Below are 25,510 nucleotides of genomic sequence, written 5' to 3'. Positions count from 1 at the left end.
ACTCTTCTGTATGTATACTGTACTTCACAAACACTTTAGGGTAAATAAAACAAACTTGATTCCTTAAGAGTGAGATGAACAAACGGAACCCTGGTGTGTGTGTGTGTGAGATCAGTGATTCCTACTGTTCTCACGGAGGCCCATGAGGTGGTGTGCTCACAGAGTCCATGCAGGGAGCCTTTTCTGTGGATAAGGTCCCATGGCATTGCCTTTCACCTAGAAGGAGGAGCTCTGTATACGTTTCAGGGAAAGGGGGGGCTCCACTCCAGGGACCTGAGCTTATAAAGGATCCAGTTCATGGATGACTGAGGTGAATTCACAAGAGCCAGTTTACTTTCCCACAAAATGGTAACACACAGCTCTTCCAGCTCTGCTGTTTGAACACAACTGAAAGGTAAGCACAGAGGCAAACCTGATGGCACCTGGTCCCTGTCAAAACTTCACACCAAGAGATGTCAGAATGGAGGCATCTCTGTTTTCCCAGGAGGCTCCCAAACATAGGAGGCAAGGTCTCAAAGCTGGTGCTGTTGTTTACAGCTCTGGTAACATGCTGGGTTTGAGGGTGAAAACCATGGTAGGGAGCCGGAGGAGGTGGCGGCAACAGGGACATTCCCTCGTGGAAAACACAACCAAATGGGAAGCCTTTCAGCTCCAACTGACCTCTCCCACAGGCTCCGCGGGACCCCCACCCACTCAGGAGGCTGCCACTCCACCTGTGAAATGAAGAAGCACACGTGCAAGGACCCGAAGCACACTGAGGGGTAGGGAAGACCTCAGCATCTGCACTTGTGCAAATGAAACACCCCAACAAGCAAGACTGGACCAAGCGCCAAGTGGAAGGACTTGCTCTGCTTGGCCCAGTGTCAATACCCCTCCTCCAGATCTGTGGCAGGCTTTCTTCCCAACCTCTTCCAGAGGCCTGTTGGGATGACAGGCCAGGAGGGAAAGATTTCTTCTAGCTACTGAGTTAGAAAAACAAGTCTCTTTTGAAAGAAAGTTTCAAACTGAACATGGGTTCACACTACCCAAGTAGAATGGATGGGGACTGTCAAAGGGAGGAGCCTCTCAGTGACCATGAGGCCAAGGGAGACTTCAGGTGGAGGGTGGGGTTATGGGGAGATGCCAGGGCAGCAGGACCCTGACTTCAGACAGCTTCCCAGGGGGAAACCCTGAAGTTTGGGTGAAATCACTTAGGTCTGACTAAGACTGGAGAGGCGGCAAAGTGTCCTAAGACTTTCTGTGTCTTCAGACATGATTTGTACCCTGCTCACAGTCACAAGCAACCGCTGGGACGGGCTCAGTGTACCTTGAACACATTCCTGCAGATGAACGTGGTTCTGTGTTGACAAACAAGTAACCTCTGCTGCCTGTACCCATTCATTCCTGGGGTACAAAGACCAAGAGTTTGGACGGCAGAGGACCCCGCTGTCATGTAAATCTCTTTGCTTCCTGATCAGGACAGTACAAAGGCAATGCGCTCTCACTGCCACACTGCTGGGTACTCACAGCACGTGAGGCCCATCACAAGAGGCAAGCCATGTCTTCCCTCCCTCCCACGCCTCCTGAGATGGGTCTCCGGGTGCCTCCAGTTCCCACCACCAGGGCTACTGCCGGCCCTAGTTTTCTTGTTTTAGGTGCTAGAATTACAGCGCACTGCTGCATGCACAGTCATCTGGAGCAGGGGTCAGAGCAGCCACAAAGAACAAGTCTTCTGCTTTGTCTTTTTATTATTTTTTATTTATTGGTCCTGCCAAAATGACCCTTTACCCAGGCCCACTGTTCCTATATGCACTGGCTTTACAGACACTTGTGCCATATGTCTGTGTCCCAACTGGTGACTGACTTCCCCTTCCTATTCCTTTTCCATGCAGTGCCTCATTTTCTCAAAATCTGAAGGCATTTTTGTTCGTTTGGGTCTGTGTAAAAGATCCTTGGCAGGAGAACATGCATATGATCTTAAAATAAAGACAACATTCTGACACTAAGGTAATGCACAGAAAAATACAGTACTCAGACATCATTGCAAATAAATACCCCATACAGATGAAGTTTTTGTAAATGTAACATTATTTCTTATGAATCAACACTGTAAGAGAAGGTAAAAATAGGGGTCCCTACAACTAGGAATAAAAATGCTTATTCCAGGAAACAGAATTCTTTCATTCTTGCTACTTATATTATTATAATTTGTCCTGTATTTTGGAGAAGACACTTTTTCTCATTCCTCCTCCTCTAGTACCAATTTGACCATTTGCACAACCTCACTTAGCAAATCAGGACAGGACAAAAATCTGGTTTGCTAAGGAGCTTCAGTGACTTCTGTTTCCTGAAATTAACAGTGATTAGTTACACCAAGCAAGAGAATATATAATGTCTCTTTCTCACATTTGCAAAGAATACTATGGCTAACCCTCACCCCAATGCATGGGGCCGACAGTGCCGGCTCCCCTGCCACCTACCCCACTCTTCACAAACGTGGCGTGTTGTTCACATAGCTTGCTTAGCTTGTCCCATAAAGTCCATTTGGTTCCCAAAGCACACTCAAGGTTTGTATTCACTTTCGTTTTTTCAGCCCCTGAATTTGCAAGGATCTGCACAGTAAAGAATCACTGACTAACAGAATTTTGCACAATTGCTGTTTTCTTTCCCTCAATGAAGATGCCCAGATTTAGGTTCAAAGGTGTGTGCCTATTCACACCAACTGGTCCATACCAGCCTTCAACATTTCCGAATAGCTCTTTACTGTCTGCTTTAGAGAATAGACTACGCTGGGCCACCTCCCTCAACTGATGAAGGCACTACTGGCAATGATTACTAACGAAAAGGCGCTGTAATAGAACACCCTAAAAATCGAAGACTGTAGGATTTTCTAAGTGTACCACAATTTGGCACAACAACCAGAGTAACAAAACAATTCCAATTTGGAATTTCACTGGTACAGTTGTATAAAATTCTGTTAATCAGTCATGCTTCACAATGTCCTAAAACCCAGAAAATTCTGGAATCTGTAGGTAATACTACTCATTCAATAATTTATCTTTTTGTTTTCAAGTGCCTTTTACTGTTTAACCAGAGCAAAGGTCAAGTTTTCTTCTTGTTACACTGAACTATTCCTAAGAATAATAATAATACAATATGAAAAACCCCAGAATCGGAATACCCTGGATTTCTTAATGAACATGGCATTTAAAATCTGTAATTTCAAACATGAACCACAATGCCGTATAATCTAAAAGGCTGCCGAACCACAGTGTGGATACATTTAGCCGGGCTCCTTCCCGGGTTGAAGCCTTCACCTAAACAGTCTAGAGCTACACGCTAGGACACATCTGTGCCATGTGCTGATATCAGACCAACACACCGTTGGGAGCTACAGGACCACAAGACAGACTACGGCACCTGAGACCATCTCTATGCCAGGGGTTAAGGAAGCAAATATAATATCAAAATATCAAAAGTGCACAGATTGATTGGGTAAAAAAGGAGTATCTGTAATAGGGAGACCCCAGTGGTGAGTGTTTCTAGAGGGTTCCTAAGCAAGCCTGGTGGTCGCTGTCCAAGCAGGTTCTTCAGCGCCTGTACAAAGGCCTTTCCAAGCAGCAGCTGGCGGTATTCTCAACATTAAAGCTTTTATTTCCTCTGCCATTAAAAACATGGGGAATGCTATTTTGAAAAGAATTGCAGTGGCATATCCAAAAACGTTTCTAAGTGGACTTTTAGGCTGCCCTTCCTTCCTCTGCGTGGGCCCATGGGAGAGGAAGGGAGGGGGCTGCAGTGTGACAGGGCCGGCGGCCGAGTCCTCCCAGCAGCTACTCTACAGCTGAAAATGGGAGAAAACAAGACAGCGTTAGAACTGGTCACCTGTCAGACAACTAAGCTCTCACCGAGCTGTGAGGGCATGGGTGTGTTAGTTGGCAGCAGAGAAGACCTGCATGTGTTAGGGGGGCTGCTGTCCCCGAGTGCCTCATGAAAACCGTTTACAAGTATGGAGAAGCTGTGTGCCAGATTCGGCGAGAAGGCAGAAGCAGTATGCGGGGCCAGCAGGCAGTCATGCCCCTGGGAGTCCAGCTTGCAGAGGGCAGATGGCCTGACATCTTCTCAAGTGGGAGAAGCATCAAGACCTGACATCCCCTCTGCAAAGCAGCCTGGAGCTAAAGACAGGCACGCAGAAGGGACAGGTGTGGTCTATCCTGTGTATCTTCAATCCGGCAGTTTGGAAAACAAATACTGGCATCTGGTGGGAACTGAGACATGCCTGGGACCTAAGGGAAAGAGCGGAATGGGGCAGACAGAAGTGTGCAGGGGAAATGCAAACTCCCCCTCCTGGCCACAGAGAGAAAAGCAAGGAGCTATTCATGGTCTGCAGCCTCATGGCTGGTGGCCCCATGGATGACAGGGAGAGAAACACTGAGAGAAATCCAGCTGCCAAAGCTCTGATGTGGATGCAGCTCCTGAGAACGGGGGAAGTCCTATGACTGCCTTTCTGGTCTGTTACCACCCCGGCAACTGCACTGACAATCAAGAACCATATTCCTCCTACTGTGAATCCTGAAACTTGCCCTGTCTCCACACAAAGCTCCTTTCCCACACCAGGCAGGGCTTCAGCTATAGCTGTGGGACCGAGTCCCACTGTTCAGCCTGGTCTGCTGGTGACTCAGACTCAGCTTAGGGGTTTCCATAGCCCTGTTTCTTGGAGTCTGAAGCCCTGTGGGAGGAAGGCCTGATAATGGGCAGAGGGTGAAAAAATCCACTTGAAAGCTGGGGACACCATTAAGTTCAAAAAGATGGGCTTCCTGTGAGGACAGAAGTCTAGCCAGGCACTTGGGAAGTTTTTCTTATTGGAAAAAACCCAAGCCTTTGGCCCACCAATTTGTCACCTTGCAGGCCACCAGACAAGCATACAAATCTCAGAGAGAGAAGCTGAGACTGCTGAGCTCTGGTCTGGGATGTGGCTAGGCATGCCTGTGCCTCTTGGGCATGACTGGTCCCTTGGCTGGAGAATGTGGGGCTGCTCTTTCCTCTGTTTAGGGGAAGGAATTCTGTAACTCTGTCCCAAATATAAACTGCAACGAGATGCTGCACTAACTTCATAATCTGCCAAGTGCAGAGTGTCTTCCAAGACTGCACCTGGGACTCAGGCTGGAACCTTTAACACTGGTTTCTGGATGCTGGGACAGTATAACTGCATTAGACACATGCAGGGAACATGCAAGTTTCAATGCAAGTTCTGCCCCTCCCAGTGGGAGCCAACAGCAACTGGGCCCTGAAGAGCCACATTCTTGCAAGGACGTGTGGCTCCAACCCCACCTTGACCACCCAACCAAGAGAGCAGCTGCTGTGAAGGGTGGTCCCGAGGGATGAGAAACAGACACAAAGCTTGCAGCGTCCAGGTGGAGTGGCAGGCTGCCTCTGCTAAATTCTTCCCTCTGTGCATTAGTCACGGTTAAGACCAGCCTAGCACCACAGTCCCGCTGCTGCCAGGTTAGTTGAGGTGAAGCGACAGGTGACGTGCGGCAGGTTAGCTGCAGCGTGTGACCTTGCGGCCCTAATCGCAGTAAATGTTATACTTCTCGCCACAGAGCACCTGGGCAGCAAGCCCAGCACCCTCAGCCCTGTCACTAGCACAGGCGCAGGTATGACTTACACTCGGGGGGCCAGGCTTGGCCTTGGAGGTGGCCTTGGCGCGGCCCCTCCGGGTCTGCTCGTGGTCCAGCTCGAGCAGCTCCAGCCGCTGGGTCAGTGCCAGCTTCTGCTGGATGGCCATGCGCAGCAGTGAGTTGAGTGTCTTCTTCTCATCCTCGGCAGCTGCTAGCTGCCGCTGCATCTCATCCAACTGTGTGATGTATTCGTCACATCTGTGGGGAGGCAAGAGGCAGAGCGTGGCTGAAGGACCTGGGAGAGCCAGCAGAGCACGTGACCATGGTCCCCATGCTGAGAGCTCCAGGTGCAGGCGTGCTAAGTAGTTTCAGTTGTGTCCAACTCTGTGCGGCCCTATGGACTATAGCCCATCAGGCTCCTCTGTCCAAGGGATTCTCCAGGTAAGAATGCAGGAGTGGGTTGCCATGCCCTCCTCCAGGGGGATCTTTCCGACCCAGGGATCGAACTAGCGTCTCTTAAGTCTCCTGCGTTGGCAGGAGGGTTCTTTACCACCAGTGCAACCTGGGAAGCCAAGCTCCAAGTGAGGAGACTATGATAATATTCATCAGCTTACTGAGCTACAAATGAAGAGGATGTGCCTTTCTGAGGTTTGGTTTTCTCCGAGAGGGATTCTCTAAAGCCAGTTTTCACTAAAGGAGGCAGTGGATGGTGCCCTTGAAGACCTCCAGCTGGCCCAGGGGAGCAAGTTAGGGGTGTGATGTCACTTGGCTCTCAGGATGTGGGGATAAACCCGAGGACAGGAATCTGTTTGTTCTTGGAATAGCCCAGGCACACAGCAGGTGCTTAGTAAGTCTGGGACAAACAGCCAACTAGGGCCTAGGAAAAGCACACGTGGGTGCCATAAACAGCCCCATTTGAGCATCTGCCAACTGACACGGGCCCTCTACCTGGGTAAGGATCTGGGCGAGAAATGCCCACTCTGGTCTGCCCCTGAGGGAGGGAGTGGCTGAGAGGTGGTGGTGGGCACACACACCCCACACCCCCATCCACCAAGGCCAAGGACCATCAGCAAGTTTCAACCTTTGCCCAGAGGTTTGCCATCTTGGCTCCATCTGAGAAGTCACAATTTTAAATAACGTAAGTTATGGGAGCAAAGGTCAACATACCATGTGCTACAGGACTAACTAAAATCTTTCCCAAACACTTTGCCCAGAAGGAGGGAGCTTTGTCCCCCTCCTCCCACATCGCTGCAATGCAGGGAGTGCCCAGCACCTTGACACAGGTGAAGCAGACCCTGAGCTCAGTTCCAACCTATTTAACCAGGAGTCTCAGCCCCCCAGCCCTGAGGACACACCAGGCCTCTCCAGAGAACGCCCCTGGTGCTTGACTGACTGTGGCCAGCAGATGGCACCAAGCCTCTCTGAATAGGGAGACACCCAGAACCAGGCCCCAAAGCAGCCTCCAGCTCCGCACTTGCCCAGGATTGCTGGCCACAGGACTGGCCTAAACAAAGATGCTGCCCACCACCCCCAACAAACTCCAACTGGTAGGGTCAGAGTGGGAGCACTATGACCTCACCACTGCTCAGAGGGGAACCCTTCTTCTAAAATATACGAACTTTCCACCAAGTTCTGGAAAGCAAGCTCCTCATTTGTTATCAGTGGCTTGCCCACTTTCCTGCTTCTCCTTCAAAGCTCAAGCCTCCAGCCTGGCCACTAAGGACCCACCCTCATAGCCTTTTGCTTCCAACTTCCTCATTTTACACCAAGTGGAGACAAAACTTGGGCCCCTGGGTTCTCACAAATAGCAGAAATGGAAATTTCCCACAGGGCCAGGTTCCCGGGCTGCCGAGCAGCAACAACAGAGAGCCATACCTGGTGGCAAACATAGCACGCAGCGAGGAGAAGGTGGCCGCGTCCTCCTTGAGGGCCTTGAGCTCGTTGCGCAGCTTCATCATGGTCTCAGTCACCATCGCCTTCTCGTTCTCGTACTTGCTCTTTAGGTTGGCAAGGGCCACCTCTGCCGTCTGGGGGGTCAGAGTTGTAAAAGACAGGCAGACGAGGTGTCAGGAGGGGTCCGCTGCCTTGGTGAGCACCACAGATCAAGGCCCCAACCAGCCCTGGGCCCGAGACCCAGCCCCTCCCCACAGCACTGAGGTGAGGTTTTCTCCCATCTTTTCTTAGAGCTGGGACAGGACAAGATGGGAAGCCAGGGAGGCTGAGAAAGCCCCCACCCACCTACCCACCCACTGCTGGACCCGAGCACCATGCACACCTGCTTATTGGCCTTGAGCACCGTGCGCAGGGTGGTGATCTGCTCCCGCTTGGTGCTGAGCAGCGACTTCAGCTTCAGGATCTCCTCCATGAGTGCCTCCCGGTCCTTGTCGGCAGCTGGGCCCAGCTCCTGTGAGGCCAGGCGCTGCCGTGACAGCTCTGTGGTGCGGTCCACGGCCGCCTGCAGGTGCCTGATCTGATCGCGGATGATGGCAATCAGGTTGTAGATGTTCATGGGCTCTCGGCGTGGGTCACTCAGGGGTGAGGGCAGAGAGGAGCCAGGCGAGGGGCTGCTGTCCCTGGCCCTACCCTCTGCGGGGGGTGGGCCCTTGGGCAGGACAGGTGAGCGGCGCTCACGGGTCTCAGGGCTACAGCTGCCAGTGCCAGCCGGGCCCTCACGGTAGTAGTCTAGCACCACACGTGTGGGTGTCTCATTGTTGCACATGCATACATGGTGGTAGAGATTGGCCAGTTCCTCGCTGAAGGTCACCAGCTCATCCTGGGCCACGCTCAAGCTGCCTTGTGTCTCGCCGGCAACATCGCTCACCTTCTTCAGCTCTGCCTGCAGCCGTGCCAGGAGCTCACGGTCCTGGCAACTGGCTTTCTCCAACAGGGAGACCTTCTCAGTGAGCGCCTGGCTCTCGGCCTCATGCCGGCCCTTCTCCTCGGCGTGCTGGGCCTCACTGGCCTCGTGTGCACTGCGCAGGGCCTTCAGCTGCTCCCGGAGGTCGCCCGCCTCTGCCACGGCCACACGGTACTTGCAGGCCAAGATCTCAGGCCCGTTGATGTCCACCTCGTAGTAGTCACCGTCTTCATGGCTGTCTCGCTCCTTCTCGCTGTCCAGCGCGGTCCGCCGCTCCTTGCTGGCCTGCAGGCGTCGCAGAGCACTCAGGTTCTCTGTGAGGCGGCTCACCTCTGCGTGCTGCTCGGACAGGGCCCCTCGCGCCTGCTCCAGCTGCTTCTGTGTGTCCTGCAGTGTTGCCAGCAAGCCCACCTTCTCCCGCTCCACCTGCAAAGGCAGAGAAAGGGACCGTCAACAGCCCTCTGCCCTCAGAGAACCCCTGGTCAGTCCCATGAAGACCCTGTCCGTACCACATTCATCACCCTGCTGAGCTCTCTGTGATAAATCTGGGTCGAGGTGTCATGTGTGGGGCCATGATGGCTCCTCCCCCTGCCCAGCTGTTTGTGGGGCCAAGTGAGTCCCTCCTTAGAGACATGCAGCAAACCAAGAGGCTGTGATGCAGAGCCTGGGGTTCTGTTCTGTTGGGGCAGGAAACCCTGACGTGTCTAAAGGACACCGCATGGGAAACCATATGTGGAGACCTCAGAGAGGTGTTAAACCTCTGGTGGTGCCCAAACTCATAACCAGAAAACTATTTCTCTGGGCACCTTCCACCTATAATGCTGCAGTTCCACTTAGGTAACAATACAGAATTACCTATGTAAAAGAAATATAAGTAAAAGACTGCATAGCATTTTAAAAATTCACAAAGTGTCAGGCAAGCACTGTCCTGCTGAACAGCAGGTCTGGCCAACACCATCGGGGACAGCAGTGGAAGTGGGGATGGCGCACGGGGGCCCAAGGCCCAGGGCTGTGGCACAAACCCGACAAGGTGGGGTCCCGGGACCATCCACCTGCTCACCTGCATTAGCTGCTGCTTAAGCTTCTGGATCTCAGAGATGTTGAGCTCACTGAGCAGGTCAGAAACGAGGCTGGGAGGGGGTGGGGTGAGGCCGTCCTTGGTGGGCGTGGAGGTCTTGTTGTCCAGCGGCACCTTGCCCAGGCCACCATGCTCGAAGCCATTGGCCAGGGCCTCAGCGTCGTCACCGAGCTTGAGGCCATCCAAGGAGACGTGCAGGTGGCTGGTGTAGAGCGAGTCGTTGATGCTCATGTAGTGCGACAGCTCCTTGCGCAGGCTGTTCTTCTGCTCCCGCTCTGTCTTCAGAGTCTCCAGAGCCTCCTCCAGCTGCCGCTCTGAGATCTCCTTGAGCCGAATGGCGTCCTCCAGCTGGCTGTTGAGGTATTCGGTCTCCTCCTCCAAACGCTTGATCTCATGCTTGAGCCCCTCAAACTCCACCTGTAAAAGAGAGGTCGGCACTCTTCTATCCCCGCGGGATGGGGAAGAAGCACCATCGTGGTGACTGAACAACTGGGAGAACATGGATACTCAGAGGGTTGCAGGCATGAGGTGCACATGGGAAATGCTGAGCCCGCGCCTGGGACATGTGTGCACATATGAGCAGTGCAAAAGCACACGACAGGCTCAGCACCAGAGACGCCCTCTGCTGGAATTCAGAACACACCACACTGCCAACTTGTTAGGTGACTTAAAATGCTACCGAGGATAACTGGCTTTAAATTCTACAAAACTTCTTCATTATCGCTAAGAGTTGATTAAATACTTTTAAGATACAAAAAATATGTATCTAGATGTGCAATGTGACCATCACTTCTAATCACATTTCAAAATGAAGGAACTAAAGCTCCCACTGAAGTGGGATGGGCCTTCACTGTACACACCACCCTGACTGAGAGAGGCCCAGGTACAAGTAGGGGAGGCGGAGCCCAAAGCTGTACATGCTGAAACAGTATTTGCAGGCGGACAAGGAAAGAACAGACAGAAACCAATGCTTGGTGTGGGCACTCAGGGTCTATGAGCAACTTTAAAAAAAATTGGTATTATTCTGCAATATTTGTGCAAGAAACGAGGAGTAAACCACTCAAAGGCAGGTCGATGAGGGTCTCTGTGGGCTGAGGACTAGAGTAGGGGAACCCCAGGGAGAGGCCAGACTCCACCGTGTGCCACTCATGGTCTGGTTTCCCACTCCTTGGGATGCTTGACCCACAGATTAGCACAGCGTCACAGAGGGTCTGCCGAGTTCCTGGGAGGAGATCCACTTCCTCCGGCTCCAAGGGTCAGAAGTTCTGCTACCAGCGTAAACATACGGGCCCACACTTCCTTATGCTGGAGTTAAATACCCGGGTCCCCAATTTGGGGATTTCTGGGATAAAGGTCCCCCTAGTCCCCAACTTGTGAAGCTGTGGTTCTTGAACAGTTAGGTGACAAGGGCAGGCCGTGAAGGGCCTGGGTGTCCTGTCCCAAGTAGAAGTGACCCTCTTGTCCTCTCACAGGTGGAGGCAACCCTTCTGTCCCCATCCTGTCACAGGTGGGGAGAGGAGACCTCCTGACCCTGACCTGTCCCAGGTGGAAGTGTTCCTTCTCGTCCCACCCATTTTTATGTTACTTGAGAACATCATATGACAGCCTGGACATTCTCCACACTGCTCAAGGGTCACCGGGCTTCACCCCAAGGTCCAGGACCACATAGGGTTCAAAGGAGTCTAGAAAACACAATACAGTGGGAGGAGTGGGTACACTGATAGCTCTAGGGTTCCAGAGGGCATACGGACATCTCTGGTCTCCTGCTGGCATCTGAAATGAGATAGAGCCAGACACCCAGCCTCTGGGGTCTTTTGGTATCACATCTTCATCACCTCCATTCTTCCTCCCACTTTTGCTGGCTGGAACACCTTGGTTAGTCCAACTGCCAGCCAACAATACAGCTGGAGGCTTTGTTTTTCTGGTCTTGAAGGGGCTGGGCCCTGCTGCCAAACCCTCGAACATATAACCCCCAGCCTGAGTGTGGAAGGTGGGAGGGAATGTCTTCTGACCATGGAGACAGCAAAGTGAGGGTTAGGCCAGGGCTACGGCCCAGAGCTAACCTACCTGTCCCACCTGCACGGCCCAGATACTTGCCTGATTCTGCCTCAGCACAGACACCTGCTTCTGCAGGCTGATATTTTCCTCCTCCAACTCCGAGTAGTCCTGTAGCAGGCGTGCCTCCCGGAACTTGTACTCCTTGATGTCATCCCGCAGGCGGCCACGTTGTATCTCTACGTTCTGATTGATCTGCCAGGAAGAAGGTGGATGTGAGAAGCCTGCTCTAGTTGGTCTCACCACTCCTCAGGCAGAAGGAGTTCAGTGCAGCCAGGCTCACCATGGTAGCCACACAGCCAGAACTTGGAATCCTAGGCTTGCCGTGGTGTCCAATGTAGCCACCTGACAAGGAGCTGGGACCATGAGCTGTGTGGTATGGGGTGAGTGGCATAGAGTCTCAGCAGCTCTGACCTTGGTTTCTTCATATGTAAAATGGGGTTAAAAGTAGTTCCTCTGTCCCATGCTGCTGGTAGCATGTACTGGTACAGTGCTGTGGGAACAGTCTGCAGATACTCAACAGTTCAGCACGGAGTTAAAGCTGACCCAGCAGTGGGCCTCAGCACACACTCCAAAGAAAGGAAACACATGTCCACACAAAATCTTGCGAGTAAATGTTCAGACACCATTCATAACACCAAAGGCAGAAACAACCCAAATGTCCACCAACTGAAGAGATAAACAATATACGGTATATTTATACAACTGGATGTTACTACACATGCTAACACAAATGGACCCTGAAAACAACATGAGTAGAAGAGGTGTTAGTGTTCACGTACCTTATGACTTCACTTAAATGAAATATTGAGAATAAGCAAACCCACAAAGACTGAAAGAGCAGATCGGTGGTTGCCGGGGCAGGGGCAAGGGGAAGATGGGAAAGAGAGTGACTGTTAATGGGGTTTCTTCTTGGACTGATGAAATATTCTAAAATTGATTTGGGATGGTGCATGAATGTGTAAATATACTAAAATCCACTGACTGCATATTTTCAAATGGGTGATTTGTAAGGGATATGAACTATCTCAATAATTCTACTTAAAAAGTCCCTGCCTCCAAGTTGTCTGGGGGATTCAAATATGCACGGAGAGGCAAGTGCAGACCTGGCATGAACTGTGCAATCAAGACCGTTGGGGATTCTCAACCGGCTACTACTCTGTGCCAAAGGCCAGGACCTGGGTCCCTTGGCCAACATTCTGGAGTCATTGTATACATTGTAGGATGTTTAGCTGCAGCCCCCACACCTGCTGTAACCACAGAAACTGCCTCGAGACAGGGTTGGTGTCCCCGGAGGTAGAATCGTCTCTGAGGCGAACTCTCCCTCTCTCCCCACATTCTTGGTCCCAACATTCTACGCAGCCTCCCCGACATACCTGCAAAGATCTAATGCCCACCCCCTTGGCTAGAAGCACCATCACCCACTGGGCCCCAGAGCTCACTCCGTCCTTCTCTCCCAACATAGCAGCCTCTCTGCTGGTGCTGCGGTTTCTCGTGATCACATTGATGCATACACTTTGTAGACAAGATTCCATGATTCCACACAGGTACACATGGAAAAGCAATGCTGGATTGATAAAATGAAATAGGACCAATAAGAAAAGAAGAACACAACAAAAAGGGGAACAAGTTATTACATATATCAAGTACTCCTCACAAATGCTTACTACCAAAATCTCCAGCAAATGGACCAATGCAGTCCCCTCATTAAGTGACCCAAGGAGGTACCCAACAGATGACATGGGGCGCAGGCGTAGCAGCGGCTGTGCAGCGCTGGCATCTGAGGAGGCCTTACAAATAGCAGTGAAAAGAGAAGCGAAAAGCAAAGGAGAAAAGGAAAGGTATACTCATTTGAATGCAGAGTTCCAAAGAATAGCATGGAGAGATAAGAAAACCTTCAGTGATCAGTGCAAAGAAACAGAGGAAAACAATAGAATGGGAAAGACTAGAGATTTCAAGAAAATTAGAGATACCAAGGGAATATTTCATGCAAAGATGGCTTCAAAAGGACAGAAATGGTATGGACCTAACAGAAGCAGAAAACATTAAGAGGTGGCAAGAGTACACAGAAGAACTACACAAAAAAGATCTTCATGACCCAAATAATCACGATGGTATAATCACTCACTTAGAGCCAGTCATCCTGGAATGTGAAGTCAAGTGGGCCTTAGCAAGCATCACTATGAACAAAGCTAGTGGAAGTGATGGAATTCCAATTGAGCTGTTTCAAATCCTGAAAGATGATGCTGTTAAAGTGCTGCACTCAATATGCCAGCAAACTTGGAAAACTCAGCAGTGGCAACAGGACTGGAAAAGGTCAGTTTTCATTCCAATCTCAAAGAAAGGCAATGCCAAAGAATGCTCAAACTACCACACAATTGCACTCATCTCACATGCTAGTAAGATAATGCTCAAAATTCTCTAAGCCAGGCTTCAACAGTATGTGAACCGTGAACTTCCAGATGTTCAAGCTGGATTTAGAAAAGGCAGAAGAACCAGAGATCAAATTGCCAACATCTGCTGGATCATGGAAAAAGCAAAAGAATTCCAGAAAAACACCTATTTCTGCTTTATTGACTATGCCAAAGCTTTTGATTGTGTGGATCATCACAAACTGTGGAAAATTCTTAAAGAGATGGGAATACCAGACCACCTGATCTGCCTCTTGAGAAACCTATATGCAGGTCAGGAAGCAAGTTACAACTGGACATGGAACAACAGACTGGTTCCAAATAGGAAAAGGAGTACATCAAGGCTGTATACTGTCACCCTGCTTATTTAACTTCTATGCAGAGTATATCACGAGAAATGCTGAGCAGGAGGAAGCACAAGCTGGAATCAAGATTGCCAGGAGAAAGATTAATAACTTCAGATATGTAGATGACACACCTTTATGGCAGAAAGCAAAGAACTAAAGAACTTCTTGATGAAAGTGAAAGAGGAGAGTGAAAAAGTTGGCTTAAAACTCAACATTAAGAAAACGAAGATCATGGCATCTGGTCCCATCACTTCACGGGAAATAGATGGGCAAACAGTGGAAACAGTGGCTGACTTTATTTTTAGGGGCTCCAAAATCACTGCAGATGGTGACTGCAGCCATGAAATTAAAAGACGCTTACTCCTTGGAAGAAAAGTTATGACCAACCTAGATAGCATATTGAAAAGCAGAGACATTACTTTGCCAACAGAGGTCCATCTAGTCAAGGCTATGGTTTTCCAGTAGTCATGTATGTACGTGAGAGTTCGACTATAAAGAAAGCGGAGCTTTTGATGCTTTTGATGCTTTTGAACTGTGGTGTTGGAGAAGACTCTTGAGAGTCCCTTGGACTGCAAGGAGATCCAACCAGTCCATCCTAAAGGAAATTAGTCCTGAATATTCATTGGAAGGATTGATGTTGAAGCTGAAACTCCAATACTTTGGCCACCTGATGCAAAGAACTGACTCACTTGAAAAAACCCTGATGCTGGGAAAGATTGAAGGCAGGAGGAGAAGGGGCCAACAGAGGATGAGATGGTTGGATGGCATCACCAACTCAATGGACATGAGTTTGAGGAAACTCCGGGAAGTGGTGATGGACAGGGAAGGCTTGCGTGCTGCAGTCCATGGGGTCGCAAAGAGTCAGACATGACTGAGCGACTGAACTGAACTGAAATTACTGATTGGTGAAACGCAAGGCTCGTCAGCAAAGCAAAATTCCTGAGAGGCAAAAATAAATAAATAAATAAAGTGACACAGTGTGAGTGGCAATCTGAGGAAACATATACTTACTTGCTTCCTAACGAAGTTCTACATACACCTTGACTCTGGCCATTTCCCTTGCTTACCACCCAACTGATTGTTATAGTTAATTTTAATGTCAGCTTATCTAGGCCCTGGCCTCCAGATATTTGGTCAAACACCAGTCTAGATGTCACCATTCAGGTATATTTTTAGATGAGATTAACATTTACATTCCAAGACCCACTGAGTAAAAATGTGGATCCAGTCAGTCGAAGGCCTTTAAAAAAATAAAAGACAGCCTTCAGACTTAAGCTGCGACATCAGCTCTTTACTGGGTCTCCAGCCAGATGGCATAACCTGCAGATTTTGGATCTGCCAGCCACCACAACTGAGTGAGCCAATTCCCTACAATAAATCTCTGCCCCTCAACCCCCGACCCAGCACCATGCAAAACACATACCCCTATCGATCTGTTTCTCTAAAGAGTCCTCGTTAACTCAATGATTGATACATAAGAACTGTGCTTTGCATATCAGAGAAGAAAAATAAATAAAAGGGATCCAGATTGGAAAAGAAGTAAAACTCTCCCTGTTTGCAGATGACAGGATCATGATACCATACACAGAAAATCCGAAAGATGCTACCAGAAAATTACTAGAGCTGATCAAAGAGACACAAGACCTGTATGCAGAAAACAATAAGACACTGATGAAAGAAATGAAAGACCACACAAACAGATGGAGAGATATACTATGTTCTTGGATTGGAAGAATCAATACTATGAAAACGACTATACTACCCAAAGCAATATACAGATTCAATACAGTCCCTGTCAAACTACCAACAGTATTTTTCACAGAACTAGGACAAAAAGTTTCACAATTTGTATGGAAACACAAAAGACCCCAAATAGCCAAAGCAATCTTGAGAAAGAAGAATGGAGCTGGATGAATCAATCTTCCTGCCCTCAGACTATACTGCTGCTGCTGCTAAGTCGTTTCAGTCATGTCCAACTCTGTGCAACCCCACAGACGGCAGCCCACCAGGCTCCCCTGTCCCTGGGATTCTCCAGGCAAGAACTGGAGTGGGTTGCCATTTCCTTTTCCAATGCATGAAAGTGAAAAGTCAAAGTGAAGTGATGTCTGACTCTTAGCAACCCCATGAACTGCAGCCTACCAGGCTCCTCCATCCATGGGATTTTCCAAGCAAGAGAACTGGAGTGGGGTGCCATTGCCTTCTCTGCAGACTATACTATAAACCTACAATCATCAAGACAGAAATACAGAAATATATTTCCATATGTAGAAAACAGAAATATAGGCCAATGGAACAGGTTGAAAGCCCAGAGATTAACCCATGCACTTATGGGCATCTTATCTTCAACAGAGGCAAGACTATACAATGGAGAAAAGACAGCCTCTTCAGTAAGTGGTGCTGGGAAAACTGGACAGCTACGTGTAAAAGAATAAAATGAGAACACTTCCTAACACCATACACAAACATAAATTCAAAACGGATTAAAGAACTTAAATATAAAGCTCTCAGAGGAAAACACAGGCAGTATTATCTTTGACATAAATCACAGCAAGATCCTCTTTGACCCACCTCCTAGGGTAATGGAAACAAGAAGGAAAAGTAAACAGATAGGACCTAAATAAACTTAAAAGCAACTGACAAAACTCATACAGCTCAATATCAGAAAAACAAACAGCCCAATCAAAAAAATGGGCAGAAGACCTAAACAGACATTTCTCCAAAAAAGACATTCTCCAAGTTGTTCAGCTGCCAAGTTGTGTTCGACTTCTTGCAATCCCATGAACTGCAGCACACCAGGCTCCCCTGTCCTTCACAGCATCCCTGAGAGTGATGCTATCTGACCATCTCACCCTCTGCTGCCCCCTCTTCTTCTTTGTCCATCACTTTTTCCCAGCATCAGGGTCTTTCCCATTAAGTTAGCTATTCACATCAGGTGGCCGAAGTATTGTAGCTTCAGCTTCAGCATCAGTCCTTCCAATGACTATTCAGGACTGATTTCCTTTAAGATTGACTGGTTTGATCTCCCTGCTGATGGCCAATAATGAAAAGATGTTGAACACCTCTCATCATTAGAGAAATGCAAATGACAACTATAATGATGTATATCACCTCATACCAATCAGAATAGCCATCAGCAGAAAAACTGCAAACAATAAATGCTGCAGAGGATGTGGAGAAAAAGGAACCCTACTGCACTGCTGGGAATGGAAACTGATACAGCCACTATGGAGAACAGCGCGGAGATTCCTTAACAAACTAGGAATAAAACTACCCTATGACCCAGCAATCCCACTACTGGGCATATACTCTGAGAAAAACACAATTCAAAAAGACACATGTACCCCAACGGTCACTGCAGCACTATTTATAACAGCCAGGACAACCTAGATGTCCATCAACAGATGAATGAACAGAGAAGAGGTGGTGCTTATATACATGCAATGGAATATTATTGGCCATAAAAAGGAACACATTTGGGTAAGTTGTAGAGAGGTAGCTGAGCCTAGAACCTGTTACACAGAGTGAAGTCAATCAGAAAGAGAAAAACAAATATTGCATATTAATACATATACACGGAATCTAGAAAAATAATAATGATGAACCTATTTACAGAGAAGAAATGGAGAGGCAGACGCCGAGAACAGACTCGTGGACACAGCAGGGGAAGTAGAGGGTAAGACAGACTGAGAAAGCAGCACTGACATACATACAACAGCACGTGTGAAACAGGCCACTGCTGGGGAAGCGGCTGTACACCACAAGGAGCCCAGCCCGGCCTCTGTGACAACCTAGAGGAGTGGGATGGGGAGGCAGGCTCACCAGGAAGGGGATATATATATATATATATATATATATAATTATGACTGATTCAGGTTTTTGTACAGCAGAGACCAGCACAGCACTGTAAAGCAATTACGCTCCAATTTTAAAAAAAACTGCCCACTCAGTATGGGAATTAACACAGGAGTTAAGATGGTGAAACAGGGGCAGCAAGTGGGAGCTGTTTGTAAATGAAAAAGGTAAACGGACTTTACTTAAAACTTAACAGCTCTCCTCAATGAAACAAGTGGTCCTAAAGTGGACAGAAAAAGGACAGAGGGAGACAAGACCACGGGCCAGCTTGACTGCCTTAGTCAAAGCCCTCTGCACCCCAGAACTCGTGTGCCCAGGCTGTGCCAGAAGCCTCTGCTGAACTGCACCCTAGCACAGTCTGACTGCACAGGGGAAGCAGTTTTGCTTTTTACTGAGATATGATTCACGTCCCATGAAGTTCACCCACTGACAGTGTACAATTCAGAGATTATAGTTTATTCATAGTTGTGCACATTACCTATTCTAGAACATTTTCATTACCCTAGAATGAAGCCACACACCAATCAGCAACCACCAATATGCTTTCAGTCTGTGAAGCTACCTTTTCTTGACATTCACAGAAATGAACCTGGACAACATGTGGTTTCTCTGCATGGCTCAAAAAACCTTTCACTGGCGCTGTCTCCATACTGGTACCGCTCTGGCAACCCTAGGGGCATGATCCATTCCTCCACTACTGAGTATTGACTGTGCTGGGTGCTGCTCTAGGCTCTGTTTTGCTCACTGAGGCTCCCTAACATTGCCCACGTACAGCACACACATTGCCAGCTGGTGTCAGCTGCTGCTGAGGGAGGCCCTGATGAGGCAAGGCGGGGTGCTATACTAGAGCCAGGTCTGGGAACCTGGACTGCAGAGAAGTCAGCACTCTACACTGCCGAAGCCCCATCAGAGTGCGGCTGGAGCTCAGCCACAGGGAGGGAGCACCACCCTGCACAGGAGTGCTCCAAAGCTGGTCTATACTGTTCCCCAGAGGAATGGGCAAGACATTTAGCCAGGAGGTCGCAGCCCAATCCCCAGGAAAGGCCTGCAGCCCCAAGGCAGGCCAGGGTGGACATGGGAGTCATGCCCCAGTCCTGTCACCTGCAGAGCCTGCACAGGAGGAGCTGATGGCAGAGGCAGAGCCTGGAGCAACGTGGACACAAAACAAGGGTCTGCGGGTTGCTGCCACCCAGAAGCTGGAGGAGGTTCCACGTGGAACACGGTCCTGACAGCACCTTTATTTCAGATACAGAAAATTTAAGAGAATAAAATCTTGTTGCTTGTGGCAATCTACTATGGTGGCCCCCAAAACCAAAGATACAAATTTGGTGTAATACCGGGAAAAAGACACCGCTGCAACAAATGCCTGAAAATGTGGAAGTGGCCATGGAGTTGGGGATGGCCACAGGCTGGAAGAGCTTAGAGGAGCAGGACAGGAAAAGGCCAGACTGCCTTGAGGCTATTGGTTAAAAAAAAAAGTAAATGTTTCAGGTGACTCTGGCGAGGGTCAGAGAAGAGTTGGAGAGAAGTATTCCATTGTCTCAGGGAATGCATGGACTGTCATGAAATAACACTAGGAGAGATGTGAATGCTAGCGGTGCTCCCAGTAAGGCCTTAGGAGGGAATGAGGACTGGCAGAAAGGCTTGCTGTAATGTGGCAGAAAACCCGGCTGAGCTGTATTCCAGTGCTGGGTGGAAAGCAGAAATTAGTAAGCGAGGAAGGTGGATGAACAGCCTGGGAGATTTTGAAGCAGAATGTTAGAAGTACAGCCTGGTTTCTCCTTGTTGCTTATAGCAAAGTGGGAGAGGAGATAGAAACCGAAGAAATAATTGTAAGCAAAACAGAACTAAAACTTGAAGGTTTGGAAAATGCTCAGCTTGTCCTTATTGTAAAAAGATGAGAAAGCGTTTTTCTGGAGACAGCACCAAGGGTATGGCTTACACCTCAGCCACCCGGCTGGGAGGCCAGCAGGCCCACTGCTCCCTGGGTGCCAACAAAGACTGCTCTCAGGCCTTGAAATGCGGAGCTTCTTACTTTCTGGGACCTGCAGCCCCTTTATTCTTTCCTCTTCTCCCTTCTGGAATGAGAGGAACTCTCCTTTGCCTATCCTAACATTGTATTCTGGAAGCACATAATTTGCACAGGAAGGAATTTCACCCCAGGATGGACCATTGCAAACTGTCAGCCTTTCCTAATTTAGCGAATTTGAGATGTGATAAGGGATTTAAAGAGTTGATGCTGGAATGGGCTAAGACTTCTGGGAATGAGACGAATATATTTCACATGGAAAATATATGAATTCTGAAGGCCAGAGGGTAGAATGCTACGGGTTTTAACTGTGTTCCCTCAAAAGATATGCTGAAGTGACAAGCCCTGGAAGGGGTGAATGGGATCTGACTTGGAAATACGGTCTTTGCAGATATATCCAAGTCAAGATGAGGTAATAGGGGATTAGAGTGAGCACAAACCCAAGGGCTGGTGTCCTTCCAAGATGGAGAGTTGGAGACACCCAGGGAGAAGGCCACAGGAAGATGGAGGCAAAGACTGGAACACAAGGACTGCCAGAGGCTGCCAGGTGCTGGCAGAGGCACAGGAAGGACTCTCTTGCACAGCCTCCCGAAGAAGCCATCCCTGCTGACACCTTGATTTTCTGTTGTCTTCAGCCCTCAGTTTGTGGTAATCTGTCACAGCAGTCACAGGAAATGAACGCAGGTTTTGGTCTTATCCCACTGAAAGCGGGGGTCAGGCATGGGAGGATGAACCCAGAAGACACACGGAAAGCCCAGAGCACCAGGACAGAGCTAAGTGAAGTGGAAGAGGAGCCCCCAGCGCTGTCAATACCGTGCCAGGTGACCCACCTCTCACGGGAGGGTGCTGTGGCTGCCCCCACCGGAAAGCCGCCAAGGGGCGGGGGATGTGTCCAGACAGGTGACTTCACTCGCTTGGCGCGTACGCTCCTGGGGAGCCACCAACCAGCTGTATTGCAAGTGTGCTCTCACCCAGACAGAACCACACCTGGAGAAGCAGCAAGGAATCAGCAGTGAAGATGGCTCAGACTGGTTCGGGCAGGGGCAGGGCTGAGGGGCCCGGGTGGGAGGCTGCGCTGAGGAAGCAGTGACTCAGCCTTGCCTCCACATGGAGGCGCTGCGTGAGGTGCTCAGGAAAGCAAATGCCCTCGAGGGGGAGCCATACCTCGGCTCACCTCCCAGGGCCTCGTCTCCCCTCTGAGAATGGAAGGGATGGTGACTGGAGGAGAAGCTGCGGCCCCTGTGCATCCATCCGCAGCACCAACCCACCCTGCTGCAGGTCACACAGGCTGGCCACAACTAACCAGTCTACCTAACTGGTCTTCCTGCCTCCAGGAAGGAAGGTAGCCTGTTGTGGGATAGGATCCCACAACAATTACCTTTTGCTCTCTCATCTCGACTTTCCCCTGCTTAAACGCTGAACTGTATCCCCTCGCTGGCTCCCGCTGCTCTTGGTGTGCTGTGGCTATGAGCCCCCAGCCTTGCCCAAGCCCCTGTCCCAGTGCTTCCAGCTGCTGTGCGCAGCACCTTCTCACCCTCTGTGAATACACTAGTGGGCGCATGCTCACTCCTCTGCCAGAATGCTCTGCTACTCCTCCCTCTTTCCCTGCTAAGTCACGGTGCTTGGGGAGGTGCTCAAACATGTGCGGCTTGATTTCACGTGACCACCCAACAGACTGGAGCCAAGAGGAGGGTCTAAAACTCACCAGCTCCCCACAGGTTTGCACAGCAGGACTAACAAACCTAGAACGCCTCCAGGCTGCAGTGGAGAAACTCAGGTCAGCTTCTCCCACGGCCTGGGCAGATTCCACCTTCTCACCTCAGAACTGGAACACAGCCTCCTGTCATAGCAGTGGAGCTAACAAAGGAAGTATGGGCCCTTACAGGTCTGCAGGAGAGCTTCTGGACAGCAAGGCGAGGTGCACCCAGGTTACAAGCTGACCTGGCAGGTGAGGGCACTGCCATTGCCCTCAGGGGAACCTTTGCCTGGCACACACCCAACTACCAAGGGCTCAGACAAGCTCCCACTGGCCACTGCAGGGTTTGATTTCCCCCAGGTAAGCACCTCCTTTCAGGTGAGCCTGACAAGAGCAGCCTTGATGATACACAGCAACCAGGGACACAGAAGGCCTTGGTCCAACAGGGTATAAGCCAGATAGCATGTGGGGTACCATCTTAGCACCCCCTGTAGGCCCTCCCTCACCAATCTGACCTCCTAGGGGGCTGCTGGATGCCACACCTGAACCAGCTGGATCCAGCTCTGCTCCCTGGGAGGAATTTCCACTTCCTTGTGGAGTCCATTCCCTCGGGACTCATCTGGGCGCCCCCTCCAGCTCCTCCTCAGCTGTGAGGCTCACCCCTGAGTCTACCCCTTACCTTTGCTGCTTTCTCTACACACCCAGGGCCCTTTCTCTTGACTCTGGACTGCCAACGTGACCTTCTCCACTCAATCCCCTGGATCTGGAGCGCAGGGGTCCTTCTGAACAGGCCTGTCCACACTACAATGGAGAGCCCCCCTGGTGCCTGGGGCTGCTGCTCCTGATCTAGCACCCACCACTTCAGCTTGTGTCCAAAAACCTGGCTTCCTTTCAGCCGTTCCTAGGGGCCCAGATGCCACCATAGCAAGAAACAAGTATTTCTGGCTCCTAGCCAGGACAGAGGAGATGACAACAGATACGATTTCTCCTGGCACATCTCTGTCACTCACTCTTAGGCCTGTGAAGGACCTGATACACACAGAGTCCACCAGGAGAGCAAGGCCAGGGTCCACTGGGACGGTAATTTTACCTAAGGGGGTCACCCCCGGGCAGATGACGCCCACCCCCTCAACTCACAGTTCTGCTTCTCAAGGCAGCCTTCACCACCCCTCTCAACCCCTTCCCAAGGCAAATCTGAGGAATGTGCAAAAGACCACTCTGTCATCAGTCAGCTGGGTCTGATCCTTGGGTCTCTCTCTGCTTCTCTATGTGCAAAACGGGCCCTCAGGGCATGTCCCAGGGCAGAAGCTGGCAGGGCCCATTCACACACAGTGCCAAGGTCAGGACCCAGTGACCCTGGGTATACAGTCAAACCTTCCTCACCTTGATCTCCCAACCTGTGAGATGAAGGAAATAACTGGATGCCCACAGGGTCACCCAAAAGACAAGTCACAGGGTAGCTGGAACTGTCCCACATGCTGAGCATGTTTGCCATACGTGTCACATGACGGAGGCCTCAAGTTCCTCTTGGAGAGCTGGGCATGGAATGAACCCCTAAGCCAGACATCACAGGGTGGAAGGACGGGGGTGGGTCAGAGGGCACAGCACAGCTGGCCCATCAGTCACTGAACTGGACAGCAGCAGGACCAGGCACCAGCAGGGAAAGGCCCACGTGCGGAAGAGGCATTTCCTGTGGAGACTGTGCAAAGCCTGCTTGCCCGGATCACACCAAGACAGGCACAGGCTGGTGCTCCTCAGGGGCACCGCTCAGTGCTGGGCTCTCAGACAGGCTGCTCAGCCTCAGCACAGGCCTCCTGGAGGAGCAGGCCTCCTGGAGGAGCGGGCCTCCAGGGCACAGCCACGGAGGAGCTCCGCACCGCAGCTCAGGCAGAAGCAGCAGGACCAGGACGAGCAGAAGAATAACTGAAGAGGGATGGCAGCAGAGCCAGCAATGGTGGGGACACTGACCAGGGCTCCAGTCCGAGTAGGCGGTGACGGAGAGCCTCCACTCCAACCAAGAACCCGGCATGGCTCCAAGTGCCTGCCGGACCATGATCAGGGGCACACAGGCAGGGCCTCAGGAGAAAATGTACTGAGGATGTGTCGGGGTGGGGAGGCGAAGGCTTCCTCCAGAAGCACTAACAGGAACGGCAGGAAACCTGCCCCCACCAGACCTGTTCTTCAACAGCAGCATGTGCGACTGGCTTAGCTCATTTCCTGGCGCCAAAGCCAGCAGTCAGCAGGTCCCCTGCCACTCCTCTGAGGAAGAGGGACGCTGCAGAAGGAGTCTGGGCTGGGGGAGCATCTGCACCGACTCTTTTGGAAAAGGGCTCTTAGCTGGCCGTGAGGCTAGCCTCCCCCTTAGGGGGTCAAATCTACAGCTCTGACAGTCCCTTCTCCCCACCGTAACCAGAGAGCTCCTGTGTGAAGATTTGAGATCATGCACTTCTCCTGGATCCAAGCCAAGTTCCTCCCCATCCCACAAGTCTTGGTGATCTCTGATCCCAAACCAGGATGGATGACCACTTCCCACTGCTGCCAGTTCCTGGGCTCTGTCCCAAACCTTGCCAGTGTCCCTCCCACCCCTGTGGAACCCTTGCCATATACCATCCCATCTGAGATATCGACCTCAGAGCTGACCACCACTCAGAACCATCTGCTGTTCTGGTCAACCCCTCCCCACCCCTATGGAGAACAGAGGCTAACAATGCCCTTCCTGATGAGAACTTGGAAATTCTGACAATAAGGTCCCCTAAAGCCACGGCCAGGACTACAGCTCAGGTAGACCTCTGGCCATGCCTGCTCCCCTGCTGCCGCCCCACCCCATCTTGGGAACACTGGCCCTGCCTCCCACCTCTCTCAGAGGGTACTGGCTGCCCTCCCCCTCCACCTGCCCAGGCCTCTGATGGCCAGGCCCCTGTTAGGGGCCAAACTGATCCTCAAAGCTGTTTGTGGTGGCCTCTCTCTGACTTTAGTGTCCCAAGCTGGCAGGTAGACACTATAATTACACTGCTCACATGAGGAACCCAGGATTCACATCACCCCAAGTGCAGAGATGGGATCCTGCCATTCCCAGACCTTTCTGGACCACCATGGACCACATGAAGTTGGGGTAAAACAATCTGTGGGTGGCCCTGACCCCCCCCCCCCCCCCCCCCACCTCCCCCCGCCAAAGGAAGCACTTATTTGTTTTCCCACCACCCACCTAGAGTCAAGCAAACTGCCCCAGTTTCACTGGTTACCTCCTTCAGCTCCTGAGCCACTGAGGCCAGACGCTCATTCTCTGACTGCGTGTTGGCAAGCACGTTGCGCAGTTGCTTCAGCTCTGTCTGTAGCTCTAGCACCTTGCGTACATAGTACTGCTCCTTGGAAGCTGACTCCTGGATCAGACTCTCCTCTCGGCTCTCGCCATCTGCAGCCACCTTCTTATGGTTCGTGTGGGCCTGTCCAAATGCCTGTAGAGGATGAGATTCTCTTGAGAGAGAGCCTGGAGGTAATCCTGTGGCCAGACATGCAGGGGAAAGTGGGGAGGGGACTTTTCCCACAGGAAAAGCAAGATACCTAAGTGCAACATGAGGGCTGTGAAGT

At 50.7% G+C, this 25,510-nt stretch overlaps 1 protein-coding gene across 6 annotated transcripts in view; it reads right to left on the bottom strand.

Moving 5' to 3' along the window:
• Positions 1-1,715: 1,715 nt before the first annotated feature.
• BICD2 (BICD cargo adaptor 2) overlaps positions 1,716-25,510 on the bottom strand; it is a 55,423-nt gene continuing 31,628 nt past the window's right edge. The window contains exons 2-8 of one of the 6 annotated variants that reach the window (XM_015093028.4): positions 25,165-25,377; positions 11,630-11,782; positions 9,515-9,949; positions 7,873-8,880; positions 7,473-7,624; positions 5,645-5,855; positions 1,716-3,820 (exon numbers count right to left, since the gene is read on the bottom strand). In XM_015093028.4, coding sequence (XP_014948514.2) covers positions 3,815-3,820; positions 5,645-5,855; positions 7,473-7,624; positions 7,873-8,880; positions 9,515-9,949; positions 11,630-11,782; positions 25,165-25,377 — 2,178 coding nt within the window. In that variant the 3' untranslated portion in view covers positions 1,716-3,814. Of the gene's footprint in view, positions 5,856-7,472; positions 7,625-7,872; positions 8,881-9,514; positions 9,950-11,629; positions 11,783-11,870; positions 18,161-21,056; positions 21,214-25,164; positions 25,378-25,510 lie in introns of those variants that run through there. The other 5 variants (XM_027964209.3, XM_042243007.2, XM_060409036.1 and 2 more) reach the window with 5 other exon arrangements.

This window comes from Ovis aries, chromosome 2, assembly GCF_016772045.2.
Source record: "Ovis aries strain OAR_USU_Benz2616 breed Rambouillet chromosome 2, ARS-UI_Ramb_v3.0, whole genome shotgun sequence".
Taxonomy (NCBI): domain Eukaryota; kingdom Metazoa; phylum Chordata; class Mammalia; order Artiodactyla; family Bovidae; genus Ovis; species Ovis aries.
Note: the sequence above shows the minus strand (reverse complement) of the source record. Positions and strands in the feature narration are given on the sequence as shown.